We start from the raw sequence: 18825 nt of genomic DNA, 5'->3' as shown, positions 1-18825 counted from the left end.
TTTGCCAAACTGCGGTGACTGGCTTTGGATTTGGATTTGGATTTGGATTTGGATTTTTTTACAAAAATTGACAAAAAAAGCTAAAATCACATAAATTGGTCTTTTTTTTCTTCCTAGAGTATTATTAACCTCAATAACATTAATTTCCAGTCAATTTAGACCATATCACAGCTTATAATATTGTTTTCAACATTATTGGCCAAAGGTTGCAGTGAGCTGACTGGTTACTAAGCGACAAAGCAGCGGCACAACGACACAGACACCACAGTATAAAGCACATCTATGACACATTGCCACACAGCAGTGGCAGAAATGAAAAGTAGTGCACCCACCCAGTGGGGTACGGCCAGCAGAGTCACAGTACTTGTTTACAAAGTGGGCTACGGCCCTAGGAGTCACAGTGCACAATCTTATTAGCATTACACCGCACATAGGGCCTGATTCACATTACACCATAAAGTAGTGTCTCTTATTTATGTTACGACACACAGTAGTGCCCCTTTTACACAATGCCCACAGTAGTGACCCTTTTACACAATGCCCACAGTAGCGGTGTCCCTTACACAATGTCCCCCAGCAGTGGTGCCCCCTATGCAGTCCCCTTAGTAGTACGGTCCACTATGCAGTGCCCCCAGTTGAATGCTCCCCAGTAGTATGCCCCCCATTAGCAGGCCCCCCCAGTAGTATGTCCCCCATTAGCAGGCCCCCCCAGTAGTATGCCCCCCATTAGCATGCCACCCAGTAGTATGCCCCCCCAGTAGTATGGCTCCCCCAGTAGTAGGCTGCCCCAGTAGCAGGCCCCCCCAGTAGTAGGCTGCTCCAGTAGTAGCCCCCCCCTGTAGTATGGGCCCCCCCTGTAGTATGGCCCCCCCCTGTAGTAGGCCCCCCCCAGTAGTATGGCCCCCCCAGTAGCAGACCCCCCCCAGTAGTATAGCCCCCCCCAGTAGCAGGCCCCTCTGTAGTATGGCCCCCCCAGTAGTATTGCCTCCCCCAGTAGCAGACCCCCCCCCAGTAGTGCAGACCCCCCCCCAGTAGTATAGCCCCCCCAGTAGCAGGCCCCTCTGTAGTATGGCCCCCCCAGTAGTATAGCCCCCCCCAGTAGCAGACCCCCCCAGTAGTGCAGACCCCCCCCCCCAGTAGCGCCCCCGGACCTTTGACAAGTAAAAAAATAAAAAAAATAAAACTTACCTGTATCCCCGCTCCCGCGCCGTCCGCTCTGTCACACGCTGAGGAGGGAGCCGGAAGACGGAGCTCATGTGTGAGCTCCAGCCGGCTCCCTCCGTGCAGCAGCCAATGAGAGTCTGTGTGACTCTCATTGGCTGCTGTAACAAACACACAGCTGCCGCTGGCGGCTGTGTGTCTGTGTCTGTGTAGGGCAGAGCGCTATCACTGCGCTCTGCCCTACACGCGAGGAGACCTGATGTCGGATTCTCTAGTGAGAATCCGACATCAGGCGGCCGCCGTTCGGCCCCGAACGGGGATCCGAGTCAGGCGGTGAACACCCGAACAGGGTTCGGGTGGACTCGGATCCCCAATGTTCGGAGCGGTTCGGATTCCACAGAATCCGAACCGCTCATCTCTAGTAAAAACGAGTCACGGTTCTAAGCTCCTAAGGAGATCCAGGTACATCCGGGTCACAGTTCTGATCTTTTTGTGGTTCAGAATTCGGATTTTAAATGCAAAATTCAGGTTTTGGATTGCACAAATTCTTATCAAAGTGCCTCTGCCTGGCCCTGAACACACATAAGTTTTAGATAGTAAAAAGTTTTTTCTTTATTTAACAATTAATAATTTCACACTGTGACTTACAGTGCCAATGTTAATGTTGGCACAGCACCTACTGAACATTATTGTTTTACACAGTGCCACTACCTTCCTCTGAACACACATAAGTTTTAGAAAAAAAAATATTTACTTAAAAAATAACTTCACACTGTGACTCACAGTGCTTATATTATTAATGAAGTGAAATAGCACTTACTGAACATTATTGTTTAACACAGTACCACTACCTGGCCCTGAAAACACAATAGTTTAAGAAAAAAAAGTTTTATATTTTTTAACAAATGACAAATTCACACTGCAACTCACAGCACTGATATTAATGGTGGCACGGCTCCTGCTGAATGTTATTTTTTAACACAGTGCAACTGCATGACCCTGAAAACACACAAGTTTTAGAACAAAAGAAGTTTTAAAAACTGACATAAGATTACACAACACACAGCTCCTAAGTGATAAACACTGCCACTTTAAAAATAACACAATGCTCCCTAATGGCCTTTTTTAAATGGCACAGTACCCCTGCCTTTAAAGCTTTAAGGTAGACTGTGCAGTCCAAAATAAGTCAGTGTTCCTAAATTTGTTAATTTTTGTCAAAGCAATCACATAGCTCTGCCCACAATCTCCCTGTCAGATCTCCGGCATAAAATGGCACCCGAACACTAGCGAGGGACTTGTTTTATATTCAATAAAAAAAACATGAGATTCCACGCTGGGAAGATTATGTTTTGCCTAATTTTCGAATCCGAACCCAATGGCAATATCCAAGTCGGGACTCGGAACACCACAAAAAGTCACATTTTGGGTGGGTTCAGTTGCAAGGAAACCTAACTAGCCCATCTCTAGTTTAATTACATAAATTAAAACATTAGATAATGCACCAAGCTACTAATTATAATAATACTAATCCTAATGTACAGGCTGCTACCCAAATTTGCCTACTCTCCTGGAAGTTGCAGGAGGCTCCTGATTTCTAGGGTAGCAAAACCTCTTCTTTAAAAGAAGAGGTTATGCAGAGTACCTTCAGTATTGCAGAACACCAGAGAGTATGCCAAATAAATCAAAAGATCAGATCTTCTTATGGCTAAATCAAAAATAGATGAAGAAAAGAGAACAAAAAGAAAAAGGAGGGATGGGAGCATTAAAAATGATTCAGTTGAACCAGTAACGCTTATATATCGAAATTAAATAACAAATTAGGAAAGATAAAAAAGATCATCTATAATAACTTTCCCATTCTGAAACAGGAACTGATTTAAAAAAATTGTATAGAGGATAAACCTTTAATAACTTTTAAAAATAATGCCAACTTAAATAACTTTTTGGCACCCAGTGAGTTACAATCAGTGAATATACCTCTGGATAGCACATTGTTAAAATCAAAACTAGTAGGCAATTATCGTTGCAATAGAATGGTTTATCTTACCTGTAAACATAAAAAGAACAAAGTTTGTAGCTTCATGTCTTCTACAAATGGAGAAATTTTTCCTATTACACAATTCATCAACTGTGAATCCACCTACTGTGTGTATGTATTGCAATGTCCATGTTCCCTACAATATGTAGGAAGAATAACAAGATCAGTTAAATTTAGGTTCAGATAACATAGACTGAACATTGTTAACAAGTTTCTTACACACAGTGTCTCTCGTAATTTATTCCACTGCCACAACAGTGACCCAACTGGTCTATCCCATATAAAGTGTTTATTTTGTACATGTATTTTAAAAGTATCAGAAGTATCCATTAACATGTGGCTATCAAAGATGATGTCACTGATTAGTGCACCGTGATTGGTGACTTTTTGGTAAAATATCCAAACTAACACAGCAACCGTATGTCTTGATAAAGGCCCATAATTGGGCTGAAACGCGTTCACATTTTGTTTTTGGAGCCGTGGAGACTTACTACTGACCTATATAGGTAAACTATACTGGTTTTATTTTCATTTTTTTTTGTTGTCATAGAATTGTTTTATATCTGTATGTCCACATCCATCATATGGGATGTTATGTATGTGAATAATTTTTTTTAATTATACACATATTGGAATATAATTCTATTTCTTTTTGGGGAATATCATATCATGAATATTTGAGAAATACTGGTGAATACTATGCCCTGAGGGCAAAAGATACCTTGATGTGAAAGAAAACATCTGATTAATTGTGAGTGGGGTATGCTATACCAGTTGTTATTTGAAGTTTCCCTTCATTTTGTTAATGGAAAGAAACCATTATATATTTATCCTTAACCTACTTATATGTCAGTAAGGTATGCAAAATTCATCTGTAATAAGACCAGGTGACAGGATAAGCATGTGATTCATCAAATCAGTTGTAAAAGAAACCTTTACATGTGTATATCACTGGTGTGACACTGTGAGTAGGGTACGCACTCATAGAGTACCAGTACATCATATAACACCGTGTACGATATTTTATTGGTTGTATTAAGAAATTACTACACATTGGATTTTCTTCGTTATTTTTATAATTTCTTCCATGTGAACCCCTTTTGGAATGGAGGGACTAAATAAACAATAGTAGAAGAAGAACTACTTGAGGACATTTCCTACCTTAAAAGGGACATATTTCATATTTTATATTTTTACATTTTCTTTTGTTTTTCATACCAACTTAGCACCACTTGTGTATGAACGGTCTCTTACCATATTAGTAATATGCTGCAATGTGGGGCAGCCAATGAAATAAACAAGACAAATGGTTTAGGGGTAGTGGGACAACAAGTAGTAATGCACACTACAGGGATATTCACTCTTCACTAAAAGTAAAAAACACAATTAGGATCTCACATGTCACTACAGATAATGTCAAGGATAGCAGATTAGAGAATTATAGAAGCATACATTATGGTTACATATGGGGGTTTTATTATCATTGGGTGCATGATTGAATGTGTATGTATTAATATCATCTGTATAGAATTATGAATATTTTAAAAACTTTAAACATATCTTGTATGAAATTAAGTTACTAAAGAATCATAAGTATAAAGACTTTGAAATATGTACTGATATTTATGAGGTAGATTTTATTTCAATATATTATTTTGGTGCATAATCTTTGGATTACGAAATTGAGAATGTATGCAATCAAAAGTTAAAAACTAAAAACCAAATATTATATATAATAATAATATATGGTTGCACTGTACTATTTTCAGAATTTTATATTGTACTTTGTTAAATTCATCTTCACTCAGTTTATTTTTCTAACTATATATATATATATATATACACGATTTATGTACACTACAATTTAGGTTGTATTTCATCTAGTCCTTGTTTTCCACTAACTAGAATAATGCTAATGGGTTTAGATTCACTATCCATATGAAATAAACAGGAAGGTGATATTAGTATCAAAATTCATAACATGAAATTAATGAATTGTATTGTGATTTTTTTTCAATATCTCTGTTTTATTGTGGAATAAAAAAATTATATATATATATATATATATATATATATATATATATATATAAAATATATATATATATATATATATATATATACATATAGTCATGCAAAACAGTGTCACTCTCCGGACTTGAAAAAAAGGGTCTCACTCCAGTCACTAGCAGTCAACGTTTCGAGTTTTAATAACAACTCATCATCATGACATAAAGAAACATACAGTGTGTTCATAACTTTATACCCCTTCCCTCATCGTGCTTGCCGCCAAACTGGCCCGCTTCCGGCTCACCTCCGCACACTCGGCAACTGCTGATGATGTCAGAGCTAGACGGAGGGTCAGGGCAACCAACAGAATGTCAACAAAACCACGTGTGAATGCGTATGTAGCACACGCATATAGTACAAATTACAAAAGTTCAAAAAATACAAATGCAATAAATATCAAACATCTCAGGCCCAGTACTTACAACATCATAGTAATCAGACATGAAAATAATCAGTCAAATAACATAGATAAGTGATTCATCACTCATATATAAAGAGTAAATAAGCAATTGATACATGAACTAGAGTGTCCATCTAGGCTACGGAGGATACTCACAAAGAGGGAAAAAACAGTCACAGAATAAATCAATCACATATAAACACTGGTTAGCAGTAGGGTAATCTATATCACCAATCATTTAATGCTATAGAGAGTCTTTCTTGTTGGCTTAGCATACAAAAAGGTTCAACCATATAAAATAACTCAATACATATCTATATGGCAGTGAATTTAAAGGTCGTGAATCAAAATTACAGATATATATGCTGTAGAATAAGATGAACCTAATCAAACAAATGAGGTAAATTATAAATGGTCATTTAAACCTTTTGGCTTGACCGTATCCAACATATATATCCACCTTCCTTCCAAACACAATAGAGCTTTGCGTTGATCACCCCCACGCGGTGTTTCAGGAACTTGATCAATTATCATATGTCTTAAATTAGCCATATTATGTTTGTTCTCAAAAAAATTACGGGCCACAGGTTGTTCAGAAGGTCTACCACTCAGTGCTGATCTCATAGCAGATCTATGCAAAGCCATCCGCTCCTTAAATGAGTGGATGGTTTTGCCTACATAATACAGGCCACATGGGCACTTGATCAAATATACAACATAGGAACAAGAGCAAGTCAATGGAAATCTTATATTATACTTTCTGCCCATGTGTGGGTGTGTGAAATATTTACCACAAATCATATGGCTGCATGTGATGCAACCAGTACAATTGTGGCAACCACCACTTTTTCTTTGGATATTTCTTGATGTATTAACAAGCTCAGTAATATCAGATTTGAAAAAATGATCCCTAAGGTTTTTACCTCTTTTAAGACACGAACGTATCCTAGTTCGTTTGAGGCTTTTAAGTTCTCTATCTTGTTGAATAATAGGCCATAGATTCCGTGTGGTCTGATTAATGATACTATTAGCTAGCGTGTATCTGCGTGGCCAATGTATTTTTGTATCAGCATTCTTTGACACTCTTTTTTAGTAGATCTGTTCTACTGAGTGCAGCCACTCTTTGTCTCGCTAGTCTCAGATTCTCAGATGAGTAACCTCTATTTTTAAAGTTAGTGCACATATTATTAAGATCTTCATCCAGTTTCTCCTGGTTACTAGTTATCCTTTTGACCCTCACTAATTGTGAGAAGGGTAAACTCCTTTTAGTGGCTCTTGGATGGTGACTTGAAGCTATAAGGAATGTGTTGTGGTCTGTTGGTTTAGAGAAGATATAGGTATTCAATTTACCATTTTCCCTCTTAATAGTAACATCAAGATAGTTAACCTGTTCTAAGCTAAGATGGAAATTAAATTTAATGGGGTTCTCCCTATTATTAATATTTTGCATCAGGCTGACAAAACCATCATAGTCCCCCTGCCAGAACAGTAATACATCGTCTATATAGCGACAGTAAAAGATAATTCTATCCCTCACCTCCCTATTAAAGAAGAAATATTTTTCAAAAGCAAACATGTATGTATTCGCATATGCCGGGGCTACATGTGACCCCATAGCGCATCCGGTATGTTGCAAATAGAATTGAGCATTGAAATAGAAGTAGTTTTTACATAGAACCTGCTCCAAAAGTGTCATAAAGAAATTTAAATCTGGGCCAGTATATAAGGTATTATTATTTAAAAGATCGAAAGTGGCTCTGATGCCTTCCCTATGCGGTATATTGGTGTACAGGCTGGTAATATCTAAAGTACACATCCACATATTAGTTGGAAGATCATGTAGATCTTTAAGCTTGTTTAGCAACATTGTAGTATCTTTAAGATAGGTATTCTCAGCCTGTACACACGGCTGAAGATAATGATCAAGATATTCTGATATAGGACTGAGCAATGAATCCCCTGCGGTAATGATTGGATGACCAGGTGGTCTGTCCAAATTCTTATGTATGTTAGGGACACTGTAAAGTAACGGGACCTATAGAGTACTCAGTTTTAAAGAATTCACCATTTTCGCTATTAATAATTTTATTAGACACTGCTGTATTGAGAATCATGTCCAACTCTCCTTTAAATTCAATAGTAGGATTACTGTCCAGTTGGATGTATACCGTCTCATCGGCTAATTGTCTCTCTAATTCTTCTCTATATTGGTCAAGGTCCTGTATGACAAGGCCTCCGCCTTTGTCTGCTGGTCGATACACAACATCCGAGTATGAACTCAAATTAGTAAGAGCACTCCGTTCCTCACGTGTTAGATTATATCTGATATGACCCATCTGGTTGTTGACAGTTTATGTGACTTGTACATCAAGAGCTCTCATGAAACTTTGTATGGCCACATTATTAGACACCGGATCAAATTGAGATTTTTTTCTAAATCTCATGTCATGTATATCGGGAATCATGGTGTCCATAGTTCCAAAAAATTCTTTCAATTTCAATTGTCTGCATAACAAATGTTGTTCCACCTTCCACTCAAAGCTGTCAAAAGGAGTAGTTGGTATGAAGCTAAGTCCCTTATTAAGGACCTTCATCTCAGTATCCGTAAAGATTCTGGAAGACAAGATGAAGACTGTATTCATTTCTTGTAGGCTCTGTTCCTGCCTCTCTTGTCTATTCCGGCGGCATTGTCTGCCGCGCCTAGTACTCCTCCACCACGACCGTGTCCTGCTCGAGTGCTTACCCCTAAAGGGGGCCTGCGGGAGTTTTGAGGATTTACAGATGGCAGTTGATTATCATCACCAGATGAGGAGCAAGCTTCACTTGAAGATTGTGCATCAAAGTTGAAATGTTGTCTGCCAACAAGAAAGGCTCTCTATAGCATTAGATGATTGGTGATATAGATTACCCTACTGCTAACCAGTGTTTATATGTGATTGTTTTATTCTGTGACTGTTTTTTCCTCTTTGTGAGTATCCTCCGTAGCCTAGATGGATACTCTAGTTCATGTATCAATTGTTTATTTACTATTTATATATGAGTGATGAATCACTTATCTATGTTATTTGACTGATTATTTTCATGTCTGATTACTATGATGTTGTAAGTACTGGGCTTTAGATGTTTGATATTTATTGCATTTGTATTTTTGAACTTTTGTAATTTGTACTATATGCGTGTGCTACATACGCATTCACACGTGGTTTTGTTGACATTCTGGTGGTTGCCCTGACCCTCCGTCTAGCTCTGACATCATCGGCAGTTGCTGAGTGTGCGGAGGTGAGCCAGAAGCGGGCCAGTTTGGCGGCACGCGCGATAAGGGAAGGGGTATAAAGGTATGAACACACTGTATGTTTCTTTATGTCCTGATGACGAGTTGTTATTTGAACTCGAAACGTTGACTGCTAGTGACTGGAGTGAGACCCTTTTTTCAAGTCCGGAGAGTGACACTGTTTTGCATGACAATCCATTTTCTTCAGTGAGCACCACGGCCAGAGAGCGCTGTTTTGGGAGTGCCTGCACTACATGGAACTATATATATATATATATATATATATATATATATGTGCAGATGTATATTTAGATATACATAGTAAGGAATATGCACTTTTCATATGTTAAGGATTAAGGATAGACAGAGGAAATGGAAAATCTATGGCACCTATTAAACCCTGGTGCTACTGATTTAATAATGTGAACTTGGAAGGATATAAGGAGATACCAGAAGCTCTGTTATCCAGTCTTGAGAAAGTCCCGGTGATATACAGGACAGAACATCTTGACGTCACCCTCTAGGCATCATTGGTTCCTTCCACCTCTCTGATATATGCTGTGAAATATCCAGATTCACTTGCTGAGCAGCCATGAAGGAGACCACTAACAACTGCCGCACTCTGCTCTAAGATTTACTCTCAGCTCCAGCTGCGGTACCCTGTGAGGAAAGAAGCACCAGCCAGAACGGATCACGGCATGGCCATGCCAATTACAGTGATCCATTCACTGCAATACAATTGTGTATATAAAGGATACCAGCTGTCAAAGACTGATTTGAACTGGACTATAAGGGCAGTATTCAGTTGTTTTCGCGGTCCGGATCTCCATTCTAAGTGACAGGAAACTGCAGGTGCTATTCAGTTGTTACTGTGTTTTGTGCATATCACGCCCAAAGTGGTCTGGTTCAGCTAAATAAATTGGCTACCCCCAACCAAAGTGCTGGGCGCATTTGCAAAAAGTGCTGTTTGGGTGCCCAAACAGGACACTTTTCGCCCATTTCAGATCGCACACCCCTGGGGGACAAAATGAGTAATGGGTCCCCTATATTTTCCATAACCAGCACCAGACTCTTTCTAGCAGGGGTGTAATGCTACAGCCAGGGGAACCCTTTCACTGGGGTCCCCCGGCCAAAGCATTACACCTGACTGCTGGTCAGACCAGCGGGGAGATCCCTGATAATGTGGAGACCTCACAATAAATGGGTCCTCCTCTCGAGGGCACCCTAGACCTGGGCTTATAGCCATGAGCTATCCCCAGCATCCATGGCCAGTGGGTGCTGGATTGATTGTGTATAGTGTACAGTATTTGAAAAATAGACAAAGTAATTTTGTCTTTTGCTGGCAAATTACAGGCCCCAGCAAGCCTCCCCCGCCTGCTGGTACTTTGAAAACCACAAGTACTAGCATGCAGGGCATTACGGGCCTGCTGGTATCTGTAGTTCATCTGCAAAAGAAATATTAAAATAAAGACAAGACACACACACACTGTGAAAGTAAAGTATTATTTAAACATACATGCCCACTCACATTCACACTCACAATTACACATACACACCTAGTATCCCTGTAGCCATTCACATTCACTTGTCCATGTAGAAATCTAACAGGAGCCTGTAAAAAAATCCATACTCACCTATTCCAATGCGTAGATCAGGTCCTATTCAGTCCATGTAGGTATCCACATGGTTAAAAAAAATAATATAACATACCCGATTCCAGCTCGGACAGGAGGAACAGTATGTGTTTACACATTACCTTCCTCTGCATGAATGACAGGGACCCATGTGTCTCCTGTTATTGCAGGAGCTGCCAGCCAATCAGCGTGCACCTCCATAGGAGCCCTAAATTAGGGTGTGTCCGTATTCCAGGAAGCCAAACCCACAAATCTCTACTTTTTAGGTAAGCAAATAAGACAATACATTAGGTTTAGAGTACATTCTAGGGTCATAGGGAAATACAGAATACTTGTGATATCTTTTTATAAGTCAATTACGCTCTCAATAAAATACTTTTGTTGCATTTAAAACTTCCGGCATTTAGAGGTTGTGCAGAATTCCATTTTGTGGTGAAGCAGAAGCTGAATTACAAGGTTGCAATTGAATAATTTTATTACACTGATCACAGTATGCAAAAATAATTCCCTTTTTCTCCACAAGTGTAACTTGAAGATGAAGCGTTAGTGTATGAGAATACAAGTCCTCTTATTAATGCACCATTGGAGCACATTGGCCTGTCACGCACAGCAGATCAGACCCATCACAAAAATTGAAAGTCTTGTCACATGCAGAGAGTACTCAAGCTACGTATCTAATCATATGTGGTTAATTTATGCACGCCCATGATGCATTTCTCTGAAAACTCTCCCATCATCACCCCAAATGCCCACAGCCTGTCTCTCACTGTGCAATGAATACCTATCTATATAAGCAATCACAGTGCGATCGCTGCACATGCACAGTGCAGCTTATATGCTTGCGCAATGGCCCATAGCCACTCAATCTGCATACACAGTTGCAATTGCGATCCTTGCTAAATCAGTCCCTTTGTCATCTATACATAATATATTGCAATATACTCTTTTCAGCAGTGCTATAATTTGTCCTAAATATATTTTATGCGCTTTTATATGGCTAGTAATTGTGAGGATGATGCTCCATGGAGCTTCCTGTAATATAAAATAATTTTATCTGGAACCAAAAGGGGTTTCTCTGTCTGATTATGGATCATTCTAACAAACCCCAAGGGCAAAATGTCAAAGGGTCCAAGTTTTGCAAATGTGCAAGTATAGCGCTACTTACACATTTTTAAAACTCACCCTACGAGTGCAAGAACATGCAAGCTTACATGTTTCTGACATCCCCGCAACTCATAATGGCAAAACTCACATCCAGATGTTTTGCCTTTGGAAGGATACAATTCAGCCAATGTAATAGAGTAATAGACCTGCTTCAGGCTAGCGATTATAACCTGAGCAGGTGCTAGTTAACCAGAAACATGCACAGATCATTGAGATCCATGCATGCTTCTGTGTAAGAAAGCATAAGTGTAAAAATAAAAAATATGATGTGGGGTCCCCCCTTAAAAGCACAACTTGCACCAGGCTTTTCTGAGCTGGTCCTAGTTGTTACATTACAAGGGGAAAAAACAAAAGGGCTACCCTGTGTTTTCATCAACCAGCAAAGGACTCAGTACTGGTTGTGAAAATAGTGGGGACAAAATGAGTAGAGGTCATTTGTACTTGCCACAACCAACATCAGACACTTTATAGCAGGGGTGTAATGCCACAACCGTGGGACCCTTTCACCAGGTCCCTCGGCCAAAGCATTCATCACATGACTGCTAGACAGTCCAGGCAGTGGATCCCTAGGGAGTTGGGAACCCACCTAACAAAGGGGTTTCACCTCTCCAGGGCTTGACATAAATGGTAGTAACTGCTAGGTAACCTTTAGTAACCTAGCAGTTCCCACCAAAGACGTAATGGTCAGAACCACTCATTGACTAAGAGAGGCGGATGCTCTCATTTCTCAGCCAATGAAAGCTCAGCTAATGCATTTCTATTGTAATTGCAGCAGCTGAGCCGTGGGTCCATTTATTTATTGTTTTTTGCTGGTTGATGAAAATACAGTGGGAACCCCTTTATTTCTCAAGCAGGACTGGCTCAGATAAGCTGGTTCTGCTTGTGCTTTTAGCGGTGACCCTAGGGGTACGTGCTCTGACCTGCAAGGAAATTTAAAGAGACAGACATGCAAAATGTGATGTCACTTTGGAGTAAAGGCTGGTGCCTGATTATAGGCTCCCAACCATAAACTAGCATTCCTAGTGTTCTTTGTTCCTCATTCCTGACATTGACTTTGTTCATGACCTGATCCCATCTCGTCCCTGGTACTGCACTTGGTATTCCGTTTTGACCTTGGCTACTCACTGTGACCTGTTTACATCTGATCCCAGGTACCGTCTTGTCCATTTGGTTCTGACCCAGCTTGTCGACTACATTATACACCTGCATTGTACTCAATGCTACCCAGAGAACACCAGCACCTATACTAGAGAACCAAGTCAGAGGTCCGCGACCTGCGAAATGGACTACTACCACTGCCGATTTTGGATCCTCATGACCCTTTTTCTAGACAATTATCCAGCATGTCAAAGAGGTAATGATACAAGGTCTTCACATATCAACAGCACAGCATGTGCTCATGAGGATCCAAAATGTTAGCAGTGGCAGTAGATGGCTCTTTATTTGGCTACATCTATGATTATGACTTTGTCATAATACAGATATGTCCAGTTACATCGTTGCTGCTTGTGCGGTAAATCGCACCATGTCACGCGACCATGAAAGGTTACGCACACCAGCGATCCCATAAGATTCCATGGTGCGATCGCATTAATGCATAGCCCTGTATGAATAATCTAGACATTCTCATGTTTAAAATTGATTTTATTTTCTTTTATATTCATATTTGTGAATTGATTTATTGAGTGTAAGATTTCCACCTTGTATAGGGGATATATGATAAAATATTGTGGATTGAAAGCTTCCTACATTTTTGTGCATTTACAATTTATTTTTTTCATTCAGATTTTTTAATAGTTAATGAATATTTTCTGGTCAAGGGATAACAATACATTGGTGACATCTACTTCAAATGTATATCTGTAGTATAAATTATATACACATTTTCCAATATTTGTACAGTACATACATTGCATATGTCTGAGGCATTTTTTTTAACTGTCTTTGTTTTAGTTTACTAATTGATCCTATATTTGATCATTTTTAACTTTAAAGTTTTAAGGTCTCAGATCCCTCTATCCCAAGTGATATTTGGAAGGTTTATGAGCTTTCATGAATGCTCTAGATCATAACTAGATTTATTGGATGTTTTTTCAATATTTTTCATATCACTATTTTAATATATATAATTTCCTTAGTATTGTTCTTATGGTGGTATATTCTGTACCTAATTTATTGTAGCTGGACGGATCTATGTGCCTGATTCATTACCGATCGCAACTGCAATTACTCATTCAATCGGCTAATTGTTGCGTTCTGTGCATGCATATGCATTGCAGTGCGTGAAGACTTCACTGTGATAGTTCTGTGATCGCAGAGTCTACGCATTTCCATCGCAGAGTGATTGACAGTAAGTGACTGTTCTTGGGTGGTGACAGGGGGCTGGTCAGTGAAACACAGGTGTGCCTGTGCGATTTAACACCATTACAGGAGAGTACATAAATTAGCCATTTTGATGACATATACAGCTTGGGCTTCAATGCCTGCACTGAGGTTAGCAATTCCTGAGTAAGTTCAGACCTTGTGCATGTGTGCTTGAGGCTCCTATTGAACTCGATGTTACAGATGGTTTTGCAGACTTGCAAAGAATTACAGATGTGTGTAAGGTAAAGTGAGTGTCCTTTTGTTAGGCTGCTATTTCATTGCGATTGCAATCATTAGCATATTTTTGCAGTGAGACTGTGTGCGTAATCGCATTTGTGATCGCAATAGTGATCCATAATGAATCAGGCTCTATGTTTGTAGAACTAATTAAGATAGTTGAGATTAGCAGTATAAGTTTTGTTTTTATTTAGGAGCCATGCTACTCTTTAGAAAGAAGTGTATTTAATTGAGATCTAAAGACTTTGATGCTTGAACAACTACTGGGGACTTTCTTTAAATGTCTTGCTATTGATGTTTATGTTTGAATCTATCAAAGTCCTATTTAGCATTTCTGATCATTAACCTCGATTTTATTCAGATTTCATTGACAGCCTAATCTCATTTCATTGGGAGTATTTTTACATTGTGCCTCACTGGTTATGATCTGTGCTATAATATCTGGTATGTGCTACGATCTGGCAACAATGAAACTGCTGCTAACATTTTAAACCATCTGCAGGCCACAATCATTCGCTCTCTCTGTTCCATTGTCATACAATTACAAGAACAGTCATGAAGTGCAGCTTCCCGGTCTCATGTGTCTGCTTCTGCTTACTGCAGATTGTAATAGCAAAATGAGTACGGCTTCCCAAAAAAAAAAAAAAGCATTTGCAATAAAAAATGTACACAGAACAAATGTGAATATAACTTCATTTTTAGTAAACAGAATTGACAACAGTTGGTGAGTTCAAATTAAGCTATTATCACTTCATCCCCACGTTCATTTCATACATCCCCATTTGCTTCTGTGTAGAATTCGAATGGGGGGGCAAAACACAGTCTTTGTCCACCCAACAAAAATCATGGTGGGTGGGGCAAATCCCCCCTTTACCTGCCTGGTTCCTATGCCCCTGGTAATGTCCACATATTTAAGTTTACAGGGACAAATCAGTCTATATATTACACCCAAAGGAGTTACAGTTAAAGGAATATTGGATTTTCAATATTTTCTGATATTTTTCCAGTTCTTCTTTATTTTGTAACACATATTCACATACCTTGCATCTCAAACATTTGAAGCACCTCAAAATATATTATTAGGTGAAAAATGTGTGTTCTGTTTGCTCTTATTATTAGATGTAATAAAATGTGCAAATATTCTTACTTAAAATATTTTTATGTGTCAGAGTAAAAAACAAAATTCAAGGGTATACACGAAAAACACTTGGTATGTGCATGAAGTTGTATACAATAAAACACATTGATCCTAACTAATTTATTTATATACTTTAATATTATATGGACATTACATTTGAAAAAAAATTTTTTATATTTGTACAAATGGAAAACTAAAAAGCAAAATGTAGACAAATTAGATTAGCTTTTGGAAAAAAAAAACTATTTATTGTAATTGTTTATGGTCACATTTTTTATACTTATAGTATAATGTGAATGCACCATTGCATATTCTAATTTTTATTATAAGATGGTCAAAAAAAATCTGTGTTTAGTTGAATGTAATAGTATGTGTCATGCTTTAGAAACTCAAAGGATTGCATGTAAATGAATATGTTACGTGAAGAAATTACATTTTATTTATAACTATCTCCTAGCGGTTCAGTGTAAATAAAAGTTTAATCATACAATTCCAAAAAACACATTTTTGAACACATGTTCAGCAGAGCCAACATAATCTAAACTTACCGTAGGTGTAGATTTATTTTGGGGCGGTTTGTCAAAGTCCATGATCATCAGCTGCTTCAACTGATGGAATAAAAATAGCAACAGGTGTAAATGCTAAACCAGGCTAGCTTAGCAATTATTTCTATTGCCATTTTAAATCTATCAATCAAATCAATGATGATTGGAGGCTTTGACCAATCACACCTTAGGGGTAAATTTACTAAAGTGAGAGTTTTTAGAAGTGAGTTTTAAAAGTGATGTTGCCCATAGCAACCAATCAGATTATAACTATTATCTTCTAGAAGGTGCTAGTTAAATGTGAAGTAGAATCTGATTGTTTGCAATGGGCAACATCACTTTTAAAACTCACTTCTAAAAACTCTCACTTTAGTAAATTTACCCCTTAGAGTTGATAGAAAGATGACTTTGGACTATGTTATGATTATTCAATACATTTTGGTATGTCAATTACTGATTATAAATGAAAAATAAATTTGTACTTTTACTCAGATAAAAATGTATTATTTGTATACAACATCTATATGTTTTGTAGCAGAAGCCATTTTAATTCTACATTTTAGAAAGGCTGCTTTTACATCATTATTCCTAAGTGTATAAATCATAGGATTCAGCATTGGTGTAATAATTAAGTAAAATATAGCAATGAATTTGTCTGTTCCTGAAAGAGAACTTGACCTAGGTTTCATGTAGGCAGCCATACATGAGCCATAAAACAATGTCACAACCATCATGTGAGACCCACAGGTGGAGAAAGCTTTCTGCTGCCCAGCTGCAGATTTAATTTTTAAAATGCTTAAAATTATTTGAAAATAAGATATTACAATAAATGTGACTGGTGCTATGAGAATAATCACACCAACAACAAAAATGACTAATTCAATATTAAAAATATTTTCGCAACTCAGTGATAACACTTCTGGCACTTCACATAAAAAATTATTAATTTCATTACTGTCACAACGATTTACATTTAGTGTAAGAGTAACATGGGAAATAGAGAGAAGAAACCCACATATCCATGTACCCATGGCTAATCTCGCACAAACCATTTTATTCATGATTGTAGTATAATGTAATGGATAACATATAGCTACATAACGATCATAAGCCATAATAGCAAGCAGAATACACTCTGTTTCCCCTAAAGAGAGATAAATATACATTTGTGTTGCACACTCAGCATAAGAGATAGTTTTCTTTACTGACATCAAATCTTTTAACATCCTCGGCACAGTGGAAGATGAATAGCAGAGATCCAGAAATGAAAGGTTGCCAAGGAAGAAATACATAGAAGTGTGAAGATTGGCATCTGTCATAATTAGAACAATGATTAAAATGTTTCCAATTAATATGATCATAAACATAGTCAGGAAGACAAAGAAAAGAATAACTTGTGTCCTGGGCTCACTGGAAAGACCAAGAAGAATAAATTCCATTATATCTGTTTTATTGTTCAAAGGCATTCTTTAAAATAAAATGGAAAATTATCTCAGTTATCTATAATAAATATTATGCTCAATAATGTTGGTTATTAAATTCCAAAAACAGAAATATTCATCATCTAATATTTTTTTCTCATCATTTTCACTATATTGAAACAAATAAAGTTCCAGTAATGTAAAATAGAGAGTACAATATGTTGTGTCATGTGGACAGCAGTTATAAATAATGTATCAGTATTGTGGTAGTTCTAAGCTCAATGATAACATCAAACAAGACAATATTTATATAAGCAAAGGTGCAAGACCTATAGTTGGTTGGAGACAGGACAGAGAATTGGATGGTTAATCATAATTTTTTGCACTCTAAGAGCTGCCATTTTTTTAATGGAAGAATAATATTCCAAAAGGGTAGTATTTTCACCTTAAATGCAATTGTTCATGCATAGCAGATTATTATGTACAGGCTAATGAATTACCAACTGTTTTTTGAGAGCAGGGTTACTCAGAAGACATTCTTAAAGAGGCGTTTATGGAGGTTGAAGCTTATGAGAGAGAAAGATTTTTTAGGGTGAAAGCTCAGAAAGGAAAAAAGTTAAAGAATAGGACCATCAATTTGAACTGTACTTTATCTCAAGATTGAATGTGTGTTCTGACCAAATCATGAGATTGTAAATAAGAACGTTTCCACTTTAAAAAATGGATAAAGTCCTGGCCCCTTGCCTTAAAGAGAAACATGTGGTTATTTTTAAATAGTCTAAGAGCCTGAAAAATCATTTAGCTCCAAGTTTTTTTGTGCGACTGGGTGCAAATGTAGGGATCACCAAATCAGGCTCTGGCTAGTCGACAATGAAACCAAATAGATGCCACAAATGTGGAAGATCTAAGTGTATCAATTGTGACTTTGTGGGACACAAGAGTGATAATTTCTCTTCCTCTACATTAGGTACCACATATCCAATTGTAAATTTCATTAACTGTCAATCAGTATACATAATAAACCTCATTACCTGTAATTGCAGTACACAGTGTGTGGGGAGAACAACAAGCAGTTTAAATATGAGATTTTTGGAAAATAGAAGGAATGTTTTAAAGAAAAATCTCCTACACAGTGTTTCCTGTCATGTGGTATCTAAACATGGGGGTGATGTTAAGGTATTATCTTTGCAAGGTTTAGAGAGGGCTTTACCATTGCCTTGAGGAGGAGACATATATGACTGTCTTTGTAATAGAGAAGCCTTCTGGATTTTTACCCTGGGGACAGTAACCCCGAGGGGTCTGAAAGAAAATATAGAAATTAACAATTTATGATGAATACATTTGGGTAGTCTATACTTTAGTGTATTTCCACTTATAAAAATGGG

The 18825-nt window shown here is 37.9% G+C and overlaps 1 protein-coding gene across 1 annotated transcript; it reads right to left on the bottom strand.

Moving 5' to 3' along the window:
- Window positions 1–16522: 16522 nt before the first annotated feature.
- On the bottom strand, window positions 16523–17485 carry LOC148511987 (olfactory receptor 5AR1-like). The gene has a single exon (XM_088482376.1). It carries the CDS (start codon window positions 17483–17485, stop codon window positions 16523–16525), a length of 963 nt encoding a protein of 320 aa, XP_088338502.1.
- Between the last annotated feature and the right edge of the window lie 1340 nt (window positions 17486–18825).

This window comes from Taudactylus pleione, unplaced genomic scaffold (assembly GCF_031769625.1).
Source record: "Taudactylus pleione unplaced genomic scaffold, aTauple2 ptg000286l, whole genome shotgun sequence".
Taxonomy (NCBI): domain Eukaryota; kingdom Metazoa; phylum Chordata; class Amphibia; order Anura; family Myobatrachidae; genus Taudactylus; species Taudactylus pleione.
This window is presented reverse-complemented; position numbering and strand designations above follow the sequence as displayed.

What these genes read in the sequence shown, in the direction of transcription:
- LOC148511987 (XM_088482376.1), bottom strand. Translation starts at nt 17,485, where the DNA reads ATGCCTTTGAACAATAAAACAGATATAATGGAATTTATTCTTCTTGGT.